Source organism: Panthera tigris, chromosome A1 (assembly GCF_018350195.1).
Source record: "Panthera tigris isolate Pti1 chromosome A1, P.tigris_Pti1_mat1.1, whole genome shotgun sequence".
NCBI classification, from domain to species: Eukaryota; Metazoa; Chordata; class Mammalia; order Carnivora; family Felidae; genus Panthera; species Panthera tigris.
Genome location: NC_056660.1, coordinates 209,554,021 through 209,581,726, shown reverse-complemented (window position 1 = coordinate 209,581,726; position 27,706 = coordinate 209,554,021). Strand labels below are relative to the sequence as shown.

The 27,706-nt window shown below is 39.2% G+C and overlaps 1 protein-coding gene across 2 annotated transcripts; it reads right to left on the bottom strand.

Moving 5' to 3' along the window:
• Positions 1–745: 745 nt before the first annotated feature.
• LOC102952903 (UDP-glucuronosyltransferase 3A1-like) lies at positions 746–27,543 on the bottom strand. 2 transcript variants are annotated; one of them, XM_042996546.1, is made up of 8 exons: positions 27,111–27,543; positions 24,764–24,865; positions 18,818–18,931; positions 18,154–18,262; positions 15,814–16,345; positions 4,876–5,107; positions 3,202–3,421; positions 746–1,221 (listed from the first exon to the last, which is right to left on the bottom strand). In XM_042996546.1, the coding sequence occupies exons 1-8, from the start codon at positions 27,202–27,204 to the stop codon at positions 945–947; spliced, it is 1,680 nt and encodes a 559-aa protein (XP_042852480.1). In that variant the 5' UTR covers positions 27,205–27,543; the 3' UTR covers positions 746–944. The 2 variants fall into 2 exon arrangements, with proteins under 2 accessions (XP_042852480.1, XP_007097474.2); XM_007097412.3 differs by lacking the exon at positions 18,818–18,931.
• Between the last annotated feature and the right edge of the window lie 163 nt (positions 27,544–27,706).

The following is a 27,706-nucleotide window of genomic DNA, read 5'->3' as shown; positions in this document are numbered from 1 at the left end:
CATGAGTGGAGTCCTGGGAGAGCCACCCCTGCCTAACTGCAGGACAGAGGCCAGGCTTCCTGAACTGAGAAGTGAGGTGAGAAGGAGATACAAGAGGAAGACTCATAATGGAAGAACTGGCCACTATGTTATGTCATATCATGAAATTTAAATTAAGAAAAGGTAGAGAGACTGACAAGTGTCCAAACAGCAATGATGAAGTAAACATGGCCCTGTGCTAAGGACAGGGAGTGGGGAGGAAGGTGGACTGCCTGCTAAAGCTTTGGGTCTGAGTGAGGAGTCCATTGATGAGGGGCAAGTCAAGAAGCCAAGATCAAATTCACAGGCGTAGAAAGTAGAACAGGGATTGATGGAGATTCGGGTGGAGGGGAGCATGTATATGAGGAATCACTGATCAGCGTGGAGTTAGTTTACTCTGGAATGATGAAAACTGTTCTGGAATGAGTGGTAGAGATGTTTGCAGCGTAATGACAATGGCTAAATGCCACCGACTGCATACTTAATGGTAAAAATGGCAAATTTTATATAATGTATATTTTACCACAATTTAAAGGAGAATCCCAAGAATCCTTCACAAGACTCTTTTTAAATTTTTTTTATTTACATTTATTTATTTTTGATAGAGGCAGAGCACAAGTGGGGGAGGGGCAGAGATAGAAGGAGACATAGAATCCGAAGCAGTCTCCAGGCTCTAAGCTGTCAGCACAGAGCCCAAAGTGAGGCTCGAACTCACAAACTGCAAGATCATGACCTGAGCTGAAGTCAGACACTTAACCGGCTGAGCCACCCAGATGTCCCAAAAATTTTTAAACACAGACAGAAGTGAAGAGCAATTTATGTGCCACCATCAGGTGGAATACAGGGAGACACTAGGGGTTTCCTGTATGGTTGGAGACTTTGTAGAACCAGTGGCTTCTCAAATACCCATCAAGGATGCACCCCTATCAGGCCTTCTTCAGCTTCCTGGCCCCACACAACCACCTGGCCACCATGCCCAGCAGCTTCCCGCAGAGCCACAGCGTGCCCAGGGTGACCACCAGCAGGAACAAGAAGACATCCAGCAGGTACTGCTCATGCCATGGCTGCTGCAGGGCATGGGGCTTGAGGTGGGCCGCACCCCCTGTCTGGAGGATGTGGTCGGTCCAGCCCACCAGCCTCTGGGCAGGGGTCAGGGGGTGGGAGCGCCTGATGATGCTGGCGGCCACCGCTGCTGACTTGTACCTGTTGGCAGACACAGAGGCAGGGAATTACTCCTTTGGCCTCAAAAGACTTGGAGACAACGTATCACACACACATTCTTTCCTCCATGTGCACAGAAGACTCAGTTTCAAGGAAAAGTGCTGGCCTGGTCTGTAGGGGATAAGCTTAGGAATCCCCTGGGCTTACACCAATGCATTAACAAGGCATAAAGAAATACAAAGTCCTAAAATGCTCACACCCGAGTTTCAGTAAACCAGATTGGCACTCCAAAAATAGGGGGTGCAAAGACACCCCAAGAATTGGGAGGCAGAAAGGTGCCAGAAATAGGGAGGTGCAAAGGCAAAATAGAGAGGGGGTGCAGAGCCTCCAAAATAGAAAGGGAGAGGCAAAGGCCTGAAATAGAAACAGCACACAGGTGCCCAATACATAAGTACATGAAATAACCAAGATTAGATGTTCAGGGTGAAAGCACCCCCAGTTTAGTACTATAGCAGAAAAGCTGCTTTCACAGGAGAATGGGGCCAGGTTAGGTAAATTGGTGAATTGGACTATGGACCACTGTGCTGCAGGCGAAGCAGCCCAGAGTGAAGATAGTTAACAAAAGAAAAGATGCCTTATTAACCATGAGGTTATTTCCCCTATCTGTCTCATCCTCTAGGCTAGCTAAGATAAACAGGCATGGTGCCTCCTGTCTGCTGTTAACAACCATCTACCCATCTGCCCAGCACCCAGATTTTGTTTTATATTGACCCAAACCCCAAACACTGTATATCTTCAAAACTACCTTTTTCCCCTACGTCCAAAAGTTAATGTTCATAGTTTCTTTGTCTCTCTGTGTACACCCATCACATTTGCAAGCCTTCTGATCTGAATAAATATGGGGCAAGGACCCTTATTTGGGGCTCTTGTCTTTTTCCCGGACATTAGCCATCTCTCGCTTTAATCCTGCGTCTGCTCTTATGCTGGAAAAAAAAAGAACTTTAGACTTAGAGTCTACACTACTGGTCTTGCCACAGTCTAGCTGGGTCACATTGAAAAGTTCAAACTGGTGCCTTCATGCAAAGATCCATGCCTAGGGCCAAAAAGTGCTAAACTATAAAACAGTGATTAAGCTGTAAGGAAAAGTCTCTTCCCAGGAGGCTTATGGTACACTAAAGGAAAAAGCACGTATGAATATATGTGATGTAACATACTCCTGACTCAGGGTAGATGTCCTGAAGATGCTAATAAGATATTCCACCCATCCTCATTATCAGATCATTGTGCTGGATGGGAATTTACATAAGATATCATGGGCTCTTCTACCAACTCACTTAACAGAAATTCATCTCAACCTACTTTGTGGCAGGCCCTGTGCTAGGCCCGGTGAGCTCAGGGGAAAAAACAGACACACTTGGCCATCCAAGGGGGCTTACTCTCTACTTTCTAATATGAGGGACCCACAATAAAGCAAAAACAGAAAGAAATGGGGTAGTTACCTATCCTGAGAAGTGTTAAGAAGAAAAAACAAATTACAATTGAAGGGGGTGAGAGAGGAATGCATTTAGGACTGTCAGACAAAGACCACTTCTCTGAGGAGAGGACATTGAAGATGAGCCCAATGGTCATGAAGGAACCAGTCGTGAGAGGAGAAGGAAGGATGTTCTAGGGAGCAGCACTGACAAAGGGCCTGAGGCTGGAGAAACAGTGTGGCTTATTGGGGGACAAAAAGGAGACCTCCTGCCTCAGTGAAATTCTACTATAAGCAGCATCAAAATATAACACCTCTCTGAGACCCAGTGTAAATAGGTCAGAGTCTTTGCAATACTTATGGTAGAAAATTGTTCTCAGCATCTAACCTAAACGCCTAGTCTTACTCTCAGATGAAACAGAACAGGTATTAGTATCATATGCATATCACTGTCCCTAAAGTTTTGCCTTTTTGCAAAAGAGTGCCACACAGTACCCATCGTATTTCATATCTTCTTTTAGTCTCAACGACAAGTTCAGAGAGCTGCATACCTCTTGTCTTCTATGACTTCCTTCATCTTCAGAGCCAATGTCTCTGCCTTGATCTGCTTTAACTGGATAGAGACACCAAACTTCTTGGCTTCTACTCGGACCATGTTTTCAGGCTGGTCTCCAAGGACTGGAATCCCCACGATGGGCACACCATGTTGGATGGCCTCCATTATGCTATTCAACCCACCATGGGTGACAAAAAGACGGATGCGTGGGTGAGCTGTTGTAAATCAGGAATATTTCAGCATGAAAACTTTCAGAACACCAGGGAAAGCATCAGGGCAGAGGAAAATACCAAGGGATTTCAAGGTATGGTGGAGAAAATGGATTTACTGGTCCAGCTTTAAACACACTCAAGGGTACATATTCCAAGATAGAAGATTCTGGCCTTGTCTGTGTACAGAGATTCCTCTAAGTCAATCCATCTAAGACTCAGAGCTAAGGGAAAGCTGCAGAGAACAGTGTTAAGCAAGGCATATTCCTCCTCCCAACTATCCATCCACCTATCCGTCCATCCATTCTTCTCTCTACCCTGTTTCTCTCTTTGCTTTTCTTATGTCTGCTCTCTTTGTGTCTCCTTCTGTCTCTTTTCTGTCTCTCACTCTCCACGTCTCACCCTCTCTCCTTCACTGCCCATTATTTTCCTCTTATTGAAGTCTTAATACTTTTAATGTCATCGCATCTCACCTGGCATTCCTCAAACATACACTCTGTGTGCTTTCTCCTCAATTTAATAAGAAATCCTCTAAAGTAGGGCGTGATGGACCACCCATCTCAGTATTTCCAGTTCCCGTGTGCTACTCTACTCTTTTTTAGAGAAAACCAAAACAAGTGTTGATAATGAAGAGTTCATCTCAAACAGTGCCTCTCAACAGGGATGTGCATCAGAATCTATTGGTGTTTCCTTGAAAATCAGAATCCTTTTTACTCCATGCCTTGTGAAAAAAAAAATATGCAAAACACTCTATCTTAAGTTCCCAATACGTTTGTGAGCCTTGGGGTGAATAATCTTGGGGTGAACCTCTGAGGTATTCAGTTGTGGTGGCAGCTAAGGTGCTCAAAAAACTGGCACAAGGACAAAGAAAACCTTGGGGTGTAAGGAACTGTTACCAGACAATTTTATGGACCAAATGACTGGCTGACAAGTTACTCGCCTTGACAGTCAGATATTTTGGCACACCCTGCAGACACCATCAACATCAATTTTTTGAAATTATGACTATACCTTTTGTAGCATAGGAGAATGTGCTAACATGTGTGTGTGTTGGGGGGGGTGTCTGTAATGGCACGTGGCCTAACAGGTTCTCAAGGACCCAGGAAAAGCAATGACAAGAAGACCCCTGATGTGTGTTCTCAAAGTCCACAAGCCATCTTTGATTAGGTTTGGATAACTTTCTTCAGTGCAAACATGTTAGGGTTAAAATAACCTGACAAAAATATCACTTCTGACTGAAAATATCAGGACTGAAATAGAAAGGAAGAAGCAAACACAGCATTTTTAAACATTTTTGACGTATAGCCTGATTTCCCAAGAACTCCAAGTGGCTGGTCCATTCCTGTCCTCTAAACATTATCTTTAGCTACCAACATCCCTTCTCATAGTGATGGAGTTGCCCCATGGAGCCCTAAAGAGACATAAGTAGAAAAAGAGAAATAGATCTGGTCAGTCCTTACCCAAGAGGTCATTCTGAGGAAGCCAGTCCACGATTTTCACATTTGCTGCCAATTTGACATCTTTGGGCCATTTAGAAGGCTTACACTTCCATATCACCCCTTGGGAGAGATGAGCAAAGGCACTGTTCATCTCCATGAGAACTTCCTGGGACTGATAGGTGCTCACCATGGAGCCCATGGCCACAAGAACAAAACCAGAGTCTCCAAACTTGCTGATAAAATTCTCAAATTCCTGGAGTGGTAAGAAAGGAAAGTATGTGAACAGAGTTGTTCATGGAAACCTAGACACCTGTGAATTGAAAGACATCTATTAACCGAATACACCCTCCTGTCAGTGCCTAGAGCTCACTGTCTTGATACTGTTCTCATAGCTCTGAGGATAGCTAGGGAGGTTTTGCACTCTGCTCATATCTGTTGTTTCTGGTGGCCTTGAAGTCATTTTTCTGAGACCTCAGGACACACCATACCATACAAATACTTTCAATAATCACAAATAAATGTCAAGAGAGCCTTAGGTGTCCAGCCACTACCACAATCGCCCACGTTGCACATGAAGCACTTAATGCATACTATAGCAGCGACATCTAGATACAGGACTTCCATGTATAACAATGTTTTAAGAAGAGGAAAGTTGAGGTGATGGGAACCTCTTTCTTCATTGTGAACATGGCCCAGTACCAGGGTCATCCTCATCCCTCATCCTTGTCTGTGGAGATATGGCCATTTAGGAGTGTTCCAATGACAGACCAGAGGTGCTAGTGTCTGGGTGAGTGCCAGTTGCTCTCCTGGCCCAGTAGGGGGCAGTAGGCACTCTGGAGGCTGAGGTAGATGCTGGAGAAATATCTGTCATTTGTCTCCTTCATATGCTTATGAGCCATCTGTCCGTCTTCTTTGATAAGAGTTCTGGTAAGGTGGTTGGCCCATTTAAAAATTTTTAATTGGGCTTTTTTTGTTATTACTGAGTTTTAAGAGTTATTTGTGTATTTTATATATATGGTTGTGTATTTGTGTGTATTACATTTTGAATAATAGTCTTTATCAGGTTTATCTATGCAAATACTTACTCTTGGTCTGTGTCTCCACCTTTTATTCCCTTGACAGGTAATTCCAAGAACAGAAATTTTTATTTTTTTAACATAATTTATTATAAAATTGGGTAACATAAAGTGTGTAAAATGTGCTCTTGGTTTTTGGGGGTAGATTCCTATGGTTCATCACTTACATACAACACCCAGTGCTCATCCGAACAAGTGACCTCCTCAATGCCCACCACCCATTTTCCCCTCTCCTCCACCCTCCCCCATCAACCCTCAGATTGTTCTCTATATTTGAGAGTGTCTTATGGTTTGCCTCCTTCTCTCTTTCTTTGTAATTACTTTTTTACTCTTCCCTTCCCCCCTGGTCTTCTGTTAGGTTTTTCAAGATCTATATATAAGTGAAAACATATGATATATGTCTTTCTCTGATTGACTTATTTCACTTAGCATAATACCTCCCAGTTCCATCCACGTTGCTGCAAATGCAAATTGCCAAGAAGTATTACATTGTATACAGAAATCACACCTTCTTTATTTTTAAAATAAATTTACCAACTTATCAACCCTATAATAGAACATTCCTTAGATTTTATATCTAAAAAAAATCACCAAGCACTTCGCAATCTATTTTCTCCTATGTCACCTCATAGGAATTTCATACTTTTGCATTTTATGTTCAGGTCTGTGACCCACTTTGTGTTAATTTGTTTGAAGATGTAAGAACTGTGTCCATTTGTTGGAAAGACTGTCTTCTTTTCATGGTACTTCTTTTAAAGCTTTGTCAAAGATCATTTGACTAAATTTGTGTGGATCTATGTATACTCTCTATTCTTAGTACATTGATCTATTTGTCTGTTCTTTTGCTTATAGCACACTGTCTTGATTACTTTAGCCATTTCATAAGTCATGGAGTTGATTAATGTCAGTTTTCCAACTTAGCTCTTCATCTTCAATATTGCGTTGGCCCTTCAGGGTTTTTGCCTCTCCATGGAAATCTGAACATCCATTTATCAATATCCACAAATAATTTGCTATGATTTTCGGTGGGATTGCACTGAATCTATTGATCTAATTGGAGATAACTAACACCTAGCAATAGTGAGTCTTCCTACCCATAAATATGGAGTATCTCTCCATTTATTTAGCTCTTTGATTTCTTCCATCAGCATTTTGTAGTTTTCTCCATATAAATCTTATACATGTTTTGTTAGTATTTATTCCCAAGATTTCATATTTAGTTGTGAAATATAAATAGTAGAGTGGCTTTAATTTCACATCCTCCTGTTCATTGCTGATATACAAGAAAAATATGGATTTTTTTATATTAAACTTGTATGCTTTAATGTTACTATAATTGCTTGCTAGTTCCAGAAATATTTTTCTTGACTTTTCAGATTTTTTAGATGGACCATCATGTCATCTGTGAGAAAGAACAGTTTTAACTCTTCCTGCCTAATCTACATGATTGTTATTGCTTTTTCTTTCTCCTACTACTTTCTTAGGACCTCCAAGATGAGGATGAAAAGCAGCAAGAGAGTACATACTCGCCTGGTACCTGAGAGGTTGTCCTTTCATTTTCTATAAAATGTCCCCTTTAATTAAAAGCTTCCGGAGAAGCTTCTCCGGAAGCTTTTAATTCTGATGAAGTCAACTTTATCTATTTTTTCTTTTGTTATTCATTCTTTCAATGTCACATCTACAAATTCATTGCCAAGTCCGAGTCCATGCATTTTAGCCCTTTCTTTTCTTCTAAGAACTTTTTGGCTTTTAGCTCTTTATTTAGGCCATTGATCCATTTTGAGTTGATTTTCGTATATGGTGTGAGGAAGGCTTGGAATATATTCTCTTTCATGGGAATGAATATCCAGTGGTTTCAGCACCATTTACTGAAGAGGCTGTTCTCTTCATTGATTGCTCTTGGCACCCTTGTCACAAATGAATTGGTCACAGATGTGTGTCATTGAACACTGTTCTTTTCATGTTGATTTGGCTACTTGCATTCCATTACATTTCAATGTAAGATGAAGACTGGCTTTTCCATTTCTGCAAAAAAGAAAAAAAGAGTAATAATAAAGCCACTCAAGTGTTGATAAGGCTTAGGTAAAACTTGTAGATCACTTTGAGTAGTATTGCTCTCTTAACAACATTAAGTATCACAATTCATGGTCTTGAGATGTCTTTCCATTTATTTAGGTCTTCCTTAATTTCTTTCAGCAAATTTGTAGTGTCCAGTGTATGTGTCTCTTGCCTCCTCAGTTTAATTAGGTGTTGTTGTAAATAGAATAATTTGCTTAGTTTCATTTTCAGATTGTTCATAGCCAGTGTATGAAAACACAAGTTGTATGAATTCATTGGGATTTTCTATATACAAGATTATGTCATATGAATATCAAACCATTTCTACATGTCCATTCCAATTCGGATGCTTTTTATTTCTTTTTCTTGCCTACTTGCTTTGTGTAGGGTATATTTGAATAGCGGTGATATAAGCGGGCATCTTAGACTACCGATCTGAAGCAGCAGGATTTCAGTCTATCCCATAGAATATGATGTTAAAGCTGTCAGTGTTCCATAAATACTCTTTATCGTGTTCAAAAAATACCTGTTTACTCCTAGCTTTGTGACTGTTATCATGAAAGGACGTTAGTTTTGTCAAATATTTTTTCTCCATCTCTTGAAATGATTAGCTTTTTTTAAATTCTCTTCATTCTATAGATGTGTTGCATTATGCTGCTTGATTTTGTTACATTAGACGAGTTATAAAATACCTTTTATATCCTGTAAAAGGTTTGACATTGGTCTATTTTGTCTGATTTTAATTAGCACATAGCCACCCTAGATGATTCTTAAAGAAGTTCATGATCTAACACCCTAAAAATTAGTTTCATATCCTTTGTCAATCTTCCTGCCTCTGCATTTGTTGACTGTCTCCAGCTTACCTCGTTGTACCATTCTGGCCCTTCTTAACTCCATCCAGCACAACACTATAAAAACTATCATCCCAAAGGACCAGTAAAAACCAGCTTTGTTGTCACTTGACATTTATAAGATCAGTGTAAATCTATAATTTAAAATTGGCAAAGGCAGAGCACGACGTCATAATAAGAAGCTGAGTACTCCCAGCTCCCCACAGAAAAAACAAAAGGACAAAAAAGGCTAAAGACTCACTCAGATAATTTTATACGACTTGGGAAAATAGTCAGTGATATACAGAAACCAAACAGATGCCCATTCAGGAAGAAAAAAAAAACACACTCAGAATGGTGAGAATTTCCATGGCAATTTTACTCTTCTGGCCCCACACTCTTCCTGAAGTGGCATGCCATGGTCCAGAGGCAGCAGTGGTAGCCCTGCCTTCTGTAAGAGGAGAAGAAATGAAATAATTTGCAACATTGTAGCCACTCTCTAGGCTCCCAGGTGACAAGTTAAGATCTCACCAGGCTCAGAGCTCTGACTGGAAATGGCAATATAGCTCAGATATCAGGCTGGTGGGAGTCTTGCAAGGCAATAGAGGGCACAATGCCATGTAAAACCTGTGGTGATACTGCAGAATTTAGAATCTTGGGGCAAGACAAACAAAACACCTATGTCCCTGAACAGAATCTGGGTAAGACTCTTTGGGAACTTAAGACATTAAAATTGGCCAAGTATACAGGAAGAATCAGATGAATGAACACATACACAAAGGTCCAGACAGGAAAAATGCTCAGAAAATACCTAAGGAGACTTTAAGTTGTCTGCCCTGGCTTACCCAAAGTATTAAAACATTCCCCACTAATTAATGAAGGTGTTCCATGGCAGCCTGCAAACACAACTAGAGGTGACTGGTTTTACAAATGCCCACAACTTTCTACAAAAGATCACAAGACATATTAAAAAAAGAGAGAGACTAAAAGCCAAAATGTGTCATTTAAAGGAATGAAATAAATCTCCAGGAACCCTCTTTGAAGAAACAGACATTGGATTTACTAAACAAAGACTTTTAAGTTGACCAAATATGCACAAAGAGCTAAAAAAAAAAAGTGGACAAAGGTCTAAAGGAAATCGGGAAGACAATATATGAACAAATAGAGAATAATAGCAAGAAGAGACAGAAATTATTTTTCAAAAAAAGCAAAAAAAAAATCAAAACAAAAAATACAATCACTGAATTGAAAAACTCACTAGGGTAGTTCAATACAGACCAAAACAGACAGAAGAAAGACTTAGTACACTTGAAGACAGGACATCTAAAATGTCAAGTCTAAAGAGAAAAAAGTAGAAAGGGCGAGTGTAAGGGACTCATGGGACCCCTTTGTGTAGATTAATATATGCATTATGGAGTTCTCAAGGGAATGAGAGATGAAAGAATAGAAAGATTGCACCAAGAAATAATGGCACATAACAAGATATAATATGCAGACAATCCTAAGTTTCCTCTCTCACACACACAAAAAAATGTGTCATGACTAATATAGAAATTTAGGAAAGTAGCAAGAAATAAAATCAGCTCAGAATATCAATTGCATTACATTAATAATGACCATTTCAGGAAGGAGATTGGAAAAACAATTTCATTCACAATACAATCCAAAGAATAAAAAAATAGTTAGGAATAAACTTAACCAAGGAGGTAACTATATTGAACTATGTTGAAAACTGTAAGCCACTGCTGAAGGAAATTAAGAAGACACAAATAAGTGGAAACAAAATTCAGGTTTCATGGATTAGAAGACTTAATACTTTAAAGATGCCAGTACTTCCCAAGGTGATCCACAGGTACCATGCATCTCTATCAATAGTGAACAACATTTGCTTCTGGCAGAAATAGTAACCTATCATAAGCTGATGTGGAATTTCAAAAACAATGAGTACCCAAAACAATGTGGAAAAAAGAACAGGGTTGGAGGTCCCACATTCCCTGATACCAGAGTTACTACAAAGCTACAGTAATCAAAATAGTGTAGTATGACAAAAAAGATATGTAGATCAATAAGATAAAATAGAAAGACCAGAAATACCCCAGGTATATTTGGTCAAATAACTTTTGACAAAGGTTCTAGACCATTCATTAGGTAAAAGACAGTCTTTTCAGCAAGTGATATTGGAAAACTGGATATCCACATGCAAAAAAACTGAAAGTCAACCATTACATTATACCATATGGTAAATCAACTTAAAGTGGATGACAGACCTAAAAATCTGATCTATATACATACGACTCTTAAAAGAAAATAGAGTAATCTTCATGTAAGTGTATTGGGTAGTGATTTCTCATATAAGACACCAACAGCACAGGCAACATAATAAAAAATTACATCAAAAAGAAAAATTTTGTGTATCAAAGGTCACTATCAACACAGTGAAAGGGCAACCCAGGGAATGGGTGAAATATTTGCAAGTCATATCTGATAAGAGATTATAGAAAGAACTACTCTATACAAAAAACAAACATGATTCATAAATGGGCAAAGACTTGAACAGATATTGAACAGATATTGAACAAAGAAGAGATACAAACTGCCAATAAGGTTAGGAAATGGTAAACCTCACTAATCAGGAAAATTCTTATCTAACCACAGTGAGACACCATTTCCCATCCATTAGGATGGTAAGTAATAAAATTTTTAAAAACAAAACAAAAAAAAACCAAAAATAAACAAAAATAAAATAAAATTACAAGTGTTTGTGAAGATGTGGAGAAATTAGAGTCCTAATGCATTGTTGGTGGAAAGGTAATCTGGTGCAGCCACTGTGAATGACTGCATGGCAGTTTCTCAAAAACATAAATATACAATTATCATATGCCCCAGAAACTCCATTTCTTGGCATATTCCCAAAAGAATCAAAAGCAAGGACTCAAACAAATATTTGTGAACACTACTGTTCATAGCATTATTCACAATAGCCAAAATTGGGAGTAACCAGGGTGTCTATGGACAGAAGAATACATTAAAAATATGGTATATACATACAGTGAAATACTACTCAGCCTTAAAATTCAGGGGCACCTGGGTGGCTCAGTCAGTTAAGCGTTGGACTTTTGATTTCGGCTCAGGTAATGATCTCACAGTTCATGAGATTGGGCCCCACGTGGGCCTTACACTGACAGTGAAGAGACAGCTTGGGATTCTCTCTCTCTGCCCTCCATCTCTACCCTCCCCCCAAATAAATAAACATTTTAAAAAGAAAAGAAATTTGGTCACATGCTACAACATGCATGAATCTTGAAAACATTATGCAAAGTGAAACAAGCCATCACAGAAGAACAAATATTGTATGATTCTACCCGTATAATGCACCTAGAGTAGTGAAATTCATAAAGACAACATGAGAATAGTGGTTGCCAAGGTCTGGATGCAGAGAGGAAATAATGAGTCACTATCAAGTGGGTATGAAGTTTCCATTTGGGAAGAGGAAGATGTTCTAAAGATGGATGCAGGTGATGGTTGCACAACAATGTGAATGTTCTTAATGCCCCTGACTATACCATTCAAGATGGCTAAAGTGGTAAAATTTATTATATGTTTATTTGATCTCAATAGAAAAAAGTAGGAAAGGAGAGAAGAAAAATCGTTCAAAGCAAGCATTTGTTATCTCAGGGATTACACACTTTAACTTCCATTATTCTCTTCCTTAATAACTCCTGTCTCACTTCCAAGACCTGACCCACCATCATGTCAGGTAAGGCCTGTGTTTTGGCCTAGTTTTATTTGTATAATTGAATCTTCAGCTACACTGGTCTGGCCAGGGTCACCAAGAGAACCCAGCCTCATGTCCATCTTACTTATACCTCCACACATGGGGCCACCTGTTTTTTCAACCTGGTGTATCTTCCTTCCCAGTTCGGTTTCTTAAGAAATGCCACCATGAACCAAAGTCCATTTTGCCCATGAATCATTCCCCAACTTTTTCTGTTCACTCAATGCAAGATCAGTAGGGGAAGGTTAGAGATTTTGGTGCCTAGGTCAGATCTGGGCTTTTACTGCTCTGAGCTAAATGGTACTGGGAATAATATGCACATCACATGAATGTCTGTCCTCTCATTTATAAAATTGGAGATCATCACAGTTCTCTCAAGGTGGCATGACATACAATATATGAGATTATGTCCATACAATAGCACCCAAGTACCTACCTACAGGCAACAGGCAGCCACTAATCTTAGCTCTCCACCTTTTTCAAACCTTCTAGAGCAGTAGTTCTGAGTTCAGGCTCTCCCTTCAGACCACCTGGGTACCATGTAAATATTACATTACCTAGACCCAATCCAAGATCAATCAAATCAGAAAATCTAGGCTGAGTCAGCAACCAGGCCTTTATAGGAAGGAGACATTAGAGATTATGCCCACAGGTCTTGTCAGTCACACCCAATCCTGCCTCATTACATTATGTCTCAGTTTTTTTACATTTCATCATGGATAACTAATCTCCTTTAAAATCCTTAATTGCGGTGTCCTCTCACTACATAATTATTCTATATATGATCATAAAAAGTAGAAATTAAAATATCAACTTATTGAAGCATTTTTACCAGCAAGGCTAGGACGAGGGTAAGACATAGGAAGAGCTTAGGGCCATTATTTAAGGAGGTTCGCAATATCAAAGCCATGTACCTAACAGTACTTCCGTGACCTTTATAGCAAGGGCTTCCTTGAAAGTGGACCCTGGGATCAACAAGATGACAGAGTAAGAAGCTCTGGATGCTCCTTCCCCTGAAAAACATGCTAATTCAGCAATATTTCATGTTCAAATTCCCTTGTAAGGAATCCAGAAACTAAATGAAAGAGTAGTGCACCCAAGGCAAATGTGTAACCAGTCTCATCAAAACCGGTGAATCGTTATGAAAACACCCTCTCACCAGAATCCCTAACCAGGTCATGTGGATAGCTACATGAACAAGAATAAAATTGGACCCCTATCTTACACCACACAAAAACTCAAATGGATTAAAAATTTAAACATTAGACCGGGGGGCATGGCTCAGTTGGTCGAGCATCTGACTTCTGCTCAGTTCATGATTTCACAGTTAGTGTGTTTGAACCCCATATCAGGCTCACTGCTGTCAGCTGAGAGCCCGCTTGAGATACTTCGTTCCCCTGTCTCTGCCCCTTCCCCACCAGACCTGAAACTGTGAAGCTCATAGAAGAAAACAGGGCAAAAACTTCATGGTATTGGTCTTGGCAATGAGTTCAATGATAAAGCACAAGCAACTGAAACAAAATTAACTCAATAAACAAAAATAAGTGAGACTATATTAAACTAAAAAGTTTCTGCACAGCAGAAGAAACAATCAACAGAGTAAAGAGACATTTACAAATGGAAGATATTTGCAAACCATATTCCTAATAAGAGATTAATCTCTGGGGGCGCCTGGGTCACTCAGTTGTTAAACGTCTGACTCTTGATCTTGGCTCAGGTCATGATCTCACAGTTCATGAGTTAAGCCCCACATCAGGCCCTGTATCTATCAGCATGAAGCCTGCCTGGGATTCTCTCCCTCTCTCTCTTTAGCCCCTCCCCAGCTTGGCTGTCTCTGTCTCTTTAAAATAAATAAATAAACTTTAAAAAAAGAGAGAGAAAGAGAGAGATTAATCTCTAAAATGTATAGGAAAGGACTAAAACTCAATAGCAAAAAAAAAAAACAAAAAACAAAAAAAAAAACTTATAACCTCAGTAAAAAATAGGCTAAGGACATGAATAAACATTTATCCAAACACAACATACAAATCGCCAGCAGATATATGAAAAAATTCTCAACAACACTAGTAATCAGGGACGTGCAAATCAAAGCCACAGTAACGTATCACTTTATACCTGTCAGTATGGTTATTATAAAAGAAATAAAAGACAACAAATGTTGAGCATATAGAGACATTGCAACCCTTGCATACTGCTTTTGGGAATGCAAAATGGTGCAGACACTATAGAAAACAGTATGCACATTCTTCAAAAAAAAAAAAAAAATAGAACCAGCACATGAACCAACAATTCCATTTCTGTGTATATACACATGAGAATGCAAATCAGAATCTCAGAGAGATAGCTGTATTCCCATAATCACTGAAGCGCTATTCACAATAGCCACAATGTTGAAACAATCTAAATGTCCATCAAAAGATGAATGGTTAGAGAAATTATACATACACACACACACACACACACACACACACACACACACACACATATACATGTGGAATTCTATTTAGTCTTTAAAGAAGGAAATTTGGGAGCACCTGGGTGGCTCAGTCAGTTAAGCATCAGACTTTTGATACTGGCTCAGATCATGATCTCATGGTTGGTGAGATGGAGCCCTGCATCAGACTCTGCACTGACAGCGGGGAACATCCTTGGATCCTCTCTCTTGCTCTCTCTGCCCCTCTCCACCTCCCACTCTCTGTCTCTCAAAATAAATAAACTTTAAAAAAAAATAGAGAAGGAAATTTTGCAATATATAAAAACATGAATGCATTTTGAGGTCATTATGCTAAGTGACATAAGCCAGTCACAGAAAAGCAAACATTGCAGGATTTCACTTATATGAAGCATCTACAATAGTCAAGTTCATAGAATAAAAAGTGGAAATTGGATTTGCATTCTCATGTGTATATCAGGGGTTGGGATAAAGAGAAAAAAGGTAGTTAATATTTAATGGAGGAAGAGTTATAAAGTTAAATGAGATTAATAAGATCTACAGATCTGAGGCACAATATGGTATCTACTGTCAATAATTCATATTATACTTTCAAAAATTTCTTAAATTTAAAATACAATACAATACAGTACAATACAATACAATAAACTAGAAAAATTTGTTTGTCTCATCCTACTTCACTCCCAATTTCCACTGGCAAGGGAGCCACCAACTCTACACTGAAGAGCTCTACATGAAGTCCCTATTGAGTGCTGAGGTTTCACTTACTTGTGGTACTGGTTTAACAGGTCTGGCCATTAAGCCTCCAACATACACAGTGTTGGGAAGCAGGGGCCTAGCAAATTCAAGGGCAAAGTCAGAGTTAACAAACCATAGCTCTGCTTTCTTTAGAAGATGAGACAAAACCGGCCTAGAGCCTTCCGGGAAATGTTCCTTGATGGTGTTGTCAAATGTAGACTGGATTCGCCATTGCCTTAAGAAGAAATCCAAGAACATCAGAAAATTCCTCACTCTGCCCCAGAAGTCCATGTGGTCGGTTAGCAAGGAATGGAATACCGGAACATAAGACACCGGGTTTGGTAGCCCAAGGTCCACACTGCCAAATGGGGTGGGAAGAATTGACACAAATGGCTTCCCAAGCTTCTCAGCAACCAGGAAAGAACAGAAGTCAAATGCTTCAACAAATACCAGGTCAAAGTTCTCATTTTTTAAAGAATCCATGATATCACTTCTCCTTAGTAAATCACTGCATTGAATCCCCAATTGTTCCATTAACTTTATAAAGGTGTCAAGTGCTTCTCTGTTAAAAACAAAACAAAAAACAACAACAAAACAGTAATGACAAATATTCATTGAAGGTGGCAATTTCACAATATATAGGAGAATCTTTGGTTCAAAGAAAATATCCCAAGTAAGACCATATTGGCAGCTGCCCACCTATTTTACCAGTCTCCAATGAACACTCTGCTCTAGGCACTTGGTTCTGGGGTTTCTGCTTCCTAAAATGGTCTCACTTCATTCCCTCCCTTTTCTCCAGTGATCACATCCACCCCATCCAGGCCAATTCAAGAGCCATCCAGTTTGGGAGCCATCTCTGACTGTAGCAGATGTCACAGTTCCATGTCTACTTGACACATTCTGTGATGCTCTCTTTAACTTTCACCTGTACACTCCAGTTCGTTAGTGACTGTCTTGTTTCTCAGCCTACCTGTGGAAGTAACTTGGTAGCAGAGTCCATCAGTATTGATAATATAGCCCATTTTTTTCTTTAAATTTTATATAGTCGGCATTTGAGAAATTGCCTGACACAAGGAACTTTGTGATGGTAATATTAGAATCCCGAGATTGATATTTTTCTAACCTATGAGATAAACAAGTTAAAACAAACAAGCTTATTATTACCCTTTCCATTTCATCTTTCCTGGAGTAGTGAAAGAACTTAATACTACACCATGTCAGCCCACTGAAAGCCCACAAGTGAGAGCTCATTAGTAATATGCAGTTGTCCACGTGCACTGTAGAGTAAACTTCAAGTGACAATAGATGATTAACTGAAATTATTCTCTATTATTTTTTTAAATGATTTTACATAATGAATGACTGCTGCTTGTGTGGATAAATTCAAGAAATGAACTACAAATTCCTCAAAAGAACAGCATTCATCTATTTGAAATTAAGTTAATCTATTAAAATACAGGAAGGTACTGTGCTCAGCATGCTGCACCATATTTAATAAGTGGGTGCAACATGTCTTCAAAGAAATGAAGTGGGGAAGAAGAGATAAGACATAATAAAAAAAATCATGAATAACAACACAAGATGATATATACAATGCTTCAAGAGAGTACTTTAGAACACATCTCTTCTGGATGAAGAATTTGGTCTTCTAGTTTAGGTAAGCAGAAAGGCTTTATGGCAAAAGCCAGATTTTAGGACCACCTTGATGACTGAATAAAATTTTTAAGGAAAAAGGGAAAGGTGGAGTTAGGCCACTATAATTCACCAAGGAAGGCATGAATATGTGTCTTTTCCCTCTTCTGTCAAAGGTAAAGAACTTTCTATACATCCCAGATAATGATGAAAACTTTCAAGCTAATATCACAATGTGTGTCATCAAGGCATTTGGGTTTTTAAATGAGTTAAAAGACAATGGCTCAGGGTATGAAAAATCAATGCTCATCCCCATGTTTCCATTCTTGAATTTAACTGATGAGAGGAAAAGTAAGTATAAAATGGTGGCCCTGATACGCCTACCAACAATCAGAAATTATGTTGTTTATCCTGCCTTCTGTGTTGTGGAGAGTATATACACAAACATTGTAGGTGAAGGGCTGCCAGGAAGGTCCAGAAGGAACAATCCCCTGACTATATAGAAATACATTCATGATTTCAGTGGAAAAGGCACACTACACAGACCGAATAATTGGAAGTGAAAAACTCATCTATTCCATCGATCCCTACCCCCTATCATTGATCTCCCCATCCATCCACTCATCCATCCACCCATCCTTTTCTCTTAAACTTACTCTAAGTAGCTATGCATCCAACCATTTATTTACATCACTTTATAAATGGTAAGTCTTTCAATCAGAGAATAAAAGAAATTACCTGCCATGCAAAGCTTCTTCAATATAGAAATCAAACTGTTTCTTTAATTCTTTTTCATGATTCTCAGGTAGAAGCCAACTGATAACTTGGTATGCATTTTCCTTCTTTTCTAAATAAAAAATTTTTAAAAACACCAATAAAATATATCATTAAGCCCAACAATGCAGATAATTTTGGCATGATACCATAGTTGTTTTTTTTATCCTAATAATTTTATATATACCTGCATGTTTGCTTTTAGAGGGTTTTTCGGTTTTCTGCCTGCTTTTTCATTTCTTCAGTCATAGGATCTGATACTATTTATTGAGAACATTATAATAATTCAATTACTTCTATTCAATTGAATGAATGATATAGAACTTAAATAAAAGTAAAGTTCTATTTGAAGTTTTCATGTAAAGGTATAGATATTCTTCATTTTACAGATGAGAAGACAAACATAAATGGAGTGTCAGATAATTCATCACGGTTGCACATATAGTAAGTGCTACACTTTGTATTTAAATACAGATTTAATTTTATCCCAGCTCCCCAGTCCTTTGTTTTTTAGGAAAAAAGAGATTTTTTTTATTGCTTACAGGTGACACATGCAAAGGTTTTTCATTCAGCCAAAAATATGGCAAAGGCTAAGTTAACAAGAGTAGTCCTCTGCAGTCCTACTTACCATTCCGACATTTCCCCCATAACTCATGTGCACTAGAGAGTCTGGCACCATTTTTGAAGTTGGATTGTTGACAGCTTTCAAACTCCATTTCCTCCTTAACTTTCTGGGACATATCTTGGAAAAATAAGGAGAAAGCCTCAACATGACCTCCCTCGTGTGACCAAGATTTTCAGCCAAACAAGCCAGACCCCATGAAGGGAACCTGCACCTCCATCCCACTCAGAGGCTTCCATAATTGGCATTTAGAAACAAAAGGATGGGTATAGCCTTTAATTGGCTCTGGTCATGTGTCTCACACAAACCTATCTTCTGTGTCAGAATCCACTTTGTTTCTGGATTCCAGCATGAACCGTGTGATTGACACTAGGCTAGGTAGAACCGCATGACCAATGGTTGTACATCTCAAGGACTGCCCCCATTATAAACAGTGCTCTGAGTTAAGACTGATTCCAGTTTACAAGCCCACTGAATGGTGTGAGGAAGATAGCACCATGCCATCTGATGAACTCCACACCTGCAAAAGGAGAAGGTGCACTAGAACCCGAGAAAATGCCTTTGCTACTGTTGCTCATGATATCTCTGTAGCTCAAAGAAAACCTTGATTAACACAGTAATAGGGAAACACTGATGACACCCTCATGGGGTTAATTCAAGGGTTAATTCAAACTCAGCTTAATCTCAGTTCTCTAAAATCACCAGCAGGAAGGCCCTTAGCTTTGGTGATGCTAATTAGGACATTTGGAGGAAGAACTTATAAATATGAGCAGGTTAAAAGGGATACCCTCCCCCGAAGTATAAATAATGACAATGAAAGGAATGGCAAAAAATGGGAAATGTCAGCGTGGGAGAGTCAGGAAAGAAATTAAAACAGAGGTCTCAGTTTTGACATATGTGGCAACTGACATTACTTTTAAAAAAAATTATAACAGAGCAAGGACACAGATTGGCTTTTGTGACTTACATCAGAGGTTCTACATTACTTTTAACATTGGATGAGATCCCCCAATGACCAACTTTAATCGTCTTAGTCAATACTGGGGAAAATAACAGATATATCATGAGAGCTCACCAAAATTTATCAAAGTACCTCTATACTGCTAGGAGGTAGAAAATATTAGATAGAGCACAGTGGTGCATGCCCTGTCTTAACTACTGGGATTAGATACCCCATAGCCACAACAGCCATTGGTTGTTATCTCACAGTAGCTATGGTTGCTCCTATACAAGAAGTCATAAAATTAATGTTTTACTACTAACACCATGATGAAAGGGAACTCGTTGGATCTGCCCAACATATTAAAAGTTTTAATACAACAAAATAGAGTTTTAATAGAGTGCCTTCAAGGATTAAATCCCTTTTTGTAAAGGATCCATTAACGAAGAAGTGATTATCCCCACTAGTTCTCCATTTAATAGCCTAACTTGACTATTCTTAACCCTGAATGAATGGAGCCTCTCAGTGGATTACTGTCATCATATTATGGCCTCCATTTCCAATCTTACTGAAATTACTGACTATATCTAAAACTAATAAATTCTTTACAGTCATAGCTTTGGTGATATATTCTGTTTAATTCCTATTTCAACAAGCTCTCAGCTCTAGTGTCTCTTCACCTTCACCTTTGAAGGGTACAAGTAACTTGTAACTTGGCTTCTCATGGACTACCTCAACAGCCCTACTTGCTAGTTTTGCTGGCAAGATCTTTAACCACATTTAACTTTCTCCAGAAGCACGTGTATGACAGTACTTTGAGGACAACTTCCTTTTGCAGAGATTTCTGGAGCCCGTTCATTCAAGACACAAATGCGCACACAGCAACTCACATAGAGGGAGGTGCTGCTGCCCTACACAAAGCACAAGCCGTGGCACCTCAGTTAAATTCCTGGGACAAATTGCTTGTTGAGTGGAAGGTCTTTCCATCCCTGACACTGTCAAGACACACCTATTATGGCTCCATTTCCAGCATGAGAGTATAAGGAGCTTTCCTGGACATACTTTGAAAACAGCAAATGGTGAAAAATTCATACACATACACACACACACACACACACACACACACACACACACACACACACACCTTGATGTAGACAACAATTCCACTGACAGAATTTGTCTGAAATAACTATTTGGGAAATCTGCAGCCAATTGATGGTTTCCACCAACCAGAGGAAGTCTTTAACTGTAAACTGCAGATAATTTTAGTCAATTTCAGCTTTTTCCACAGTAGCAGCTACCCATCCCCCATCCCTCAGTCTCCAGCAGGAAGCTGTATGCATTGTTTATAGAGCAGCTTGTACACAGGTTTCAAGAGCCTGAGTGGGCAAAAAAATCACCTTGTCCAAATATCAAGTATCTGTGCTCTGATTGCTGATTGCTGCTCTGGTCGCAGAGACGCAGACAAAGAAGTAGGCAACAAGGTTTCTGCATCATGCTCTATTATTGCAGCCACTTCCCTCTCTGGCTCAATTGACTTCCAGGGGTCTTAAAAGATTGATGCCCTCCTTTCCCCCTCATTTTCTCAATTTACCCATTTGAAAGGGAACCATTAAAAGCTGGGACATTGTAAAACAGCTACACATATCAGGAAAACTTGAAAGTGTCCATTCATGCCCAGGAAAAGGCTCAGAAAAGACCGTGAACAGTGAAATTTACACCTCAGTTTGATCCTCAACACAAAAGCAGCATAAAACAATTTTTAAAAATAAATAAATAAACAAAATTAATAACAAAAGTCTGCAAACCCTGGAGAATGGAGGAGAGGTTCATCTCCAGATTTAACACTTTGTTATATTCAAATGTTCAGTTTTCAACAAAAATCACAAGACACACCAAGAAACAGGAAATTAAGGCCTATTCTGAAGAAAATAAGAAATCAACAGAAACTCCCTAAGAATGACCTGATGGCAGATATACTAGATAATAACTTTAAAATAACTGCCTTACATTAGGAAAGAATGAAATCCTGCCATTTGTAACAACGTGGATGTAACTGGAGGGTATTATGCTAAGTTGAAATAAGTCAGTCAGAGAAAGACAGATTTCATATGTTTTCACTCATATGTGAAACTTGAGAAACTTAACAGAAGACCATGGGGGTAGGGAAAGGGAAAAAATAGTTTCAAACAGAGAGGGAGGGAAACCCATAAGAGACTCTTAAATACAGAGAACAAACTGAGGGTTGATGGGAGGTGTGGTGGAGGGGGGAAATGGGTGATGGGCATTGAGGAGGGCACTTGTTGGGATGAGCACTGGGTGTTATATGTAACTGATGAATCACAGGACTCTACTCCCAAAGCCAGGACTACACTGTATACACTGTGTGTTAACTAACTTGACATTAAATTATATTAAAAAAATAAAAAATAAATAAAATAGAATAACTACATTAAAAATTCTCAGAGAACTAAAGGGATATGTGGAGAAAGTCAAGGAAAAAGTGTATGCAAAATAGAAATAAAGGGATAAATGAGGCAAGTCCAGCTCTTGATTTCAGTTCAGGTCATGATCTCATGGTTTGTGAGATTGAGTCCTGCATCAGGCTCTGAGCAGACAGCATGGAACCTGTTTGGGATTCTCTCTTTCCCTCTCTCTGCCCCTCCCTGGCTTGTTCTCTCTCTCTTGCTTTCTCAAAATAAATGAATAAACATTTAAAAAATTTTTTTAAATAAAGGGGTAGGAAATCTAAAAAGAAACAAAACTGAGCATGAAGAAGAAATTATCAGTGAACCTGAAGACAACAGAAATGATTGAGTCTGAGGAACAGAAAATTAAAGAATTGAAGAAAAGGGAACACAGCCTAAGGGTCCATCATATGCTTTGTGGATCCTCAGAGGGAGAAGAGAGAAAGAAAGGGATAGAGAGAATATTTGAAGTAATAATGGCTGAAAACCTCCCCAATTAAATGAAAGACATGAATATAAACATCCACAAAGCTCAACAGACTCCAAGTAAAATGAACCCAGACATCCACATTAGGATATAATCAAAATATAGAAAGATAAAGAGAGAATATTAAAAGCAGCAAGAAAGAAGTGACTCATCACATACAAGTGGCTGTCAATGAGATTACCAATACATATCTAATCAAAAATTTTGAAGGAAAAAAACAAGATTGGAGGCCAGAAGGCAATGTCCCAATATATTCAAAATTCTAGAAAACAGGAAAGAAAGAAAGAAAGAAAGAAAGAAAGAAAGAAAGAAAGAAAGAAAAGACAAGAAAAGAAAAAAAGAATTGTCAACAAAAATTCTATATCCAGCAAAACTGTGCATCAAATGTCAAGGAAAATTAAGACAATCCCAAATAAACAAAACTAAGGGTGTTTGTTACCTGCCACTAGACCTCCCCTGGGAGAAATGTGCAAGGCAGTTCTCCAGGGAATAATGAAAGGACACCAGAGAGTAACTTAAAGGTGTATGAAAAAATAAAGACCTTAAAAAAGTAAATGGATGGGCAATTATAAAAGCTACTGTTATTGTAACAATGGCTTCTAACTACATTGTTGTTTTCTACATGATTTAAGAGACTAGTACATTAAAAAGTATTCATTTAAAAACTATCATTATGTGAAATTGTGTGTAACTCCATTCAAATGTTCTACATAATTTAAGATACTAATGCATTTAAGTTAATGATAATTTATGTTTGGGGCACATAATGTATAAACATGTAATTTTGTGACATTAACTAACTGAACAGGTTGAGGATGAAGCCAGCTAGGAACAGAATATTTGAGTGTTAATATAGGCTGGTATAAATTAAAAATCTGAGTGTCATAGAGTTAGCAGGTTAAATAAAATCCCCAAAGTAACCATACACACAAAAAAGTGGTAGAATACATACAAAAGAAAATGAGAAAAGAATTTAACGTTTTACAAGGAATCAACTAACCACAGAAGAAACAGTAATACAGAAAGTGGGGTACAAAAAAGTTATAAGGCATATAGAAAACAAATAGCAAAATGACAGAAGTAAATTTCTCCTTATCAGTAATTACTTTAAATATACATGGATTAAATTCTCCAATCAAAGGACAGAAATTGGCAGAAGGGACAAAATCACATGATCCAGTTGTAATAGCTTCGTATGGTGATAGATGGTAGCTACACTTGTGGTGAGCACAGCACAATATACATAGTTGTCAAGTTGCTTGCACACCTGAAACTAACGTAACATTGTGTGTCAATAATACTTCAATAAAACATATTAATAAAAGAAATAAAAATAAAAATACATTAACAATGGGGGGAAAGGGTGAGGGATGTGTGGGAACTTCTATACTATCTTTGCAACTTTTCCATAAATCTGAATTTTTCCAAAATAACGATATGTATTAAAAAGTAAAAAAAATTAAAAAGCCATAAACACACACACAAAACATAATCCAACTATATTCTGCCTATAAAAGACTCACTTTAAATCAAAGATAGACTGAAAGGGAAATGATGGAAAAAATATTCCATGCAAGTACCAAATATCAAACACAATAGATTTTAAATTAAAAAAATTACAAGAGATGAATAAAAACATTACATATTAATAAAAGGTTTAATACAGCAAGAAGATATGACAATTATAAACATATATGCAGCTAATTAGAGACCATCAAATATCTAAAGCAAAAACTGAAAGATTGAAGGTGCGATACACAGTGTTATAATAATCACTGAAGATTTCATATTCCATGCTAAATAATGGATAAAATAACCAGAGTGGAAGGTAAAATATGCAGATATGGCATTGTGGGGGCCAGGTCTACACAGTCTAGTAAGATATCCAGCACTTAACATGAAATGCACACACACACACACACACATTTTTCCATCTTAAAATACAACTAGATTAAAAAAGACTTTGTGCTAAGCAGTGCTATACAAAAGACGTTGTATATCCTTTCCTGGGGTAGATAAATTTAATAATTACCAAAAAAAAAAAAAAAAGAACATACTTGGGATTAAATAATCTCCTCCATAAAGAAGCATGGTGACATTATGACCATGATCTTGAAGAATCTGTGATACCCGGTCCAGCAGTAGATAATGGCTTCCACCTAGGAACAATACAAAATTTTTATTTTTGTAAAGGTGAGAACAAAGGGTCTGAAATTGATGTGGGGGATCTGGAAATCCAGGGTAAGGTAGCAGAGAGTTGGTGGTCAGTAGAAGATGAGTTATTTTAGTCCTTTGGTTTCATTTTGGGTAAACCCCAGGCCAGATACCCACATTCTTTCTGACCAAATTGTAATATGTAGCAATCTTACATGAAAAATTCCCTTTTGCAATTCAAGGTCTCCATGCCAGTGAGATGACCTTCTCTAATGCTTAGGCCTGAGGGAGTTCCTGATCCTAGTTACATGCTGAAGTTTAGGCTGCCTTTATGGAGATACTGTGTCTAAAGAAGTAACTGTTTTGCTGGAAATTTTGACAGACAAGGCTATGTATGTGAGAATAATGGGTTTCTAATGGACAATAACTCAAAGCTATTTCTGGGATCCCTCTCCCAGGAAATTTATGTCAACGTGGAAGCCAGAAACATGGGAACGTGAATATCAAGCCAAGCCACAGAAGCAAAAGAGGGTAGAGTCACTACTCACAGCAAAATTCTTCAGATTCAAATTTATATGACAATGTTCCTCACTTGGAGTCTGCATTTTGCTAAAAATCAATTAAAGCATTTAGGATAACTGTGGTCCCTTTGGGTGGAACTGTAGGATCCTGTATGCATGCAAAACTGGGACATCACCCAACATAGGAAAATCCTGGAATCCTAAGGAAACAGAAGCTTGATTCTCTGGGATGGTACAGGTTCTATTACATCAATGTCTAAAACCATGTGATATCATGGAGCATTTTTCTTGAATCTATGGGTAAAGGAATAGAATTTGCCTATGTTGGGAAGTGGAGGTTGCTTGGAAGATACAGATCTCATGATGACTGGGTCAGTAGAGAAAGATATAGGACTAAAGTAATAATGTGTATCTGTGGAAATTACTCTAGTTTTTTACATCTGTACTTGTGTTGTCTGATGTAACACAGACCCAAGTGCCTGCTCTGGATCACTTTTAACCACTGCAAGAAATGGATGCAGGGGAGAAGGCTTCCTGCAGAGGCATTTATTCCTGAGGGTCTTGGTAAGCCCAGTGCATTCTGGGGCAGAGGCAAGGGGAGAAAGCACCTCCAAACCACACCTGCCCCCTCTCAGAGTCCAGGGGACATGCAATTTCAAAAGGTGAGGCAGCTTTTTTTTTCTGTTGCCTCTATCATTAAAAAATAAATTTAAAATGGAAAATAGGGTTTGTTTGTTTTTTTCAATACTGATTTTTAGGATTCCCCACCATAAAGAGTAGAGTCTAGGGAAGAAAACAGGTTTGAGGTAAGAAACAGTGGGTTAAGTCCGGGTGTGTGACATCAGGGAGGTCTGGTGTGCTCTTGCAAAAGGCCCCTCATTTCCCTGGCCCTTAGGATCCCTGTCAGGAAATAAAAAGGGAGATGCCCAATTAGATGAACTCTGTGGTTTCTTCTAGCCCACGATCCCCAGATTCTAGGGGATCTAAAAGTGATTCTGGGAGCCCCCTATCCTGTCAGGATGGATCCAAAAATATATATATATATCTTAGGGAAACTCCATGTTATGATGCCTCCTCAACCTGATAAATGTTCCTGTTCCCCTTCTGTTCCCTTTGGTGCAAAAGTAAAGGAAACAAAACTGGGTTTATGCAGAATTAACTGCTTCACTGTCCTTCAAAACCTTCTAGCAGCAAGGGCAAAAACAAAGCTGTTCCCAACTGATTGTCTGGGGTTCCCTCCTCTGCCCAGTCAGTTTTCAGGTTTCCTATTAATGAAACATGCCCCATTTGTGCTGCTGCCCCCAGGAGCCCCTGTCCTTGGCTTCCAAGAGCCTGAAACTGACCTGTCTTCCACTTTCTATTGGCAACTACTGCACACTCCCAGACTTTTAGGGTGTGCCTCTGAAAGTTCCTGCCCCACCCTGGAGTAGGGGGTTCAGGATCTCCAGCTCAGCACTGGATCTAAATTCTGGCCTCAGCAATGCACAGTGGGAAGCACTTACAGAGCAGATTAAAAGAGAAGAAAGGAAACTGCTGTTTTCCCCAAAACTAACTTCCCCAACCCAGCAGTGGGGACCCCTCTGTGACCCCCATCTCCCTCTCTCCCCTCCCTCCTCTATCCTGGGACCCAAACAAGCTCTGGAAAACTACAAAGAATGACCTATGAAGCAGGGTTGCTTGCCTGAGCATCTGGGATGCGTCTATGTCTGATTCTCCTGCCAGCACTCACCCAGTGAGGATACAGTCAGAATTTCGGCGGCCTCTGGGAGCAGGAACCCAGGCAGAAGAAAGCCAGCTAGCAGCAGTGCCCGCTGGCCCGCCATGTTCCCTCCTGTACCAGCTGCGGAGCCGGGTCCAGTGCCCAGAGCCCTGTGCTCTTCTCTGAGTCGTGCACAGCGACCTGTGAGCCCTGAAGACGCGCTGCCCTGGCTGCCAAGGAAATGCGCTGGCAGGCAGCTTGGGAAGAGGTGAGAAGTGGATCCTGTCTTCTCTTCTGTTTGTAGCTTCTGGCCCTTCTGCTCCTCCTTCTGGGTGCTTGCTCCACTGGCTATTCTGTCTTCACCCTCCCTAACCAGGAGCAGCAGGAAGGAGGGGTTAGTGAGATCCCCTTAACCCTTCTCTGTCCGAGTAATCACCACACTCTCCGCAGAGAAGCTACTCCGAACCAGGATGGGAGGGGCCTTAGGAAGTCACTTCCAAGTGAGTTCCACCTCCAGATGATTGAGACCCATCAGGGACTTTTCCAGGAATTTTCCCACCTCCTAACTGCACTATTGACCTCATATTGTCATCCCCATGCCCCGTTTTCCCAGGTACCTGCTTAAA

Coding starts and splice junctions, on each gene's coding strand:
- LOC102952903 (XM_042996546.1), bottom strand. CDS start 27,204: ATGGCGGGCCAGCGGGCACTGCTGCTAGCTGGCTTTCTTCTGCCTGGG. Junction 18,263..18,817: donor ATGGGGGAAATGTCGGAATG/GTAAGTAGGACT, acceptor TTTTTTATTTAG/AAAAGAAGGAAAATGCATAC. Junction 3,422..4,875: donor TCCTCAGAATGACCTCTTGG/GTAAGGACTGAC, acceptor GATTTACAACAG/CTCACCCACGCATCCGTCTT.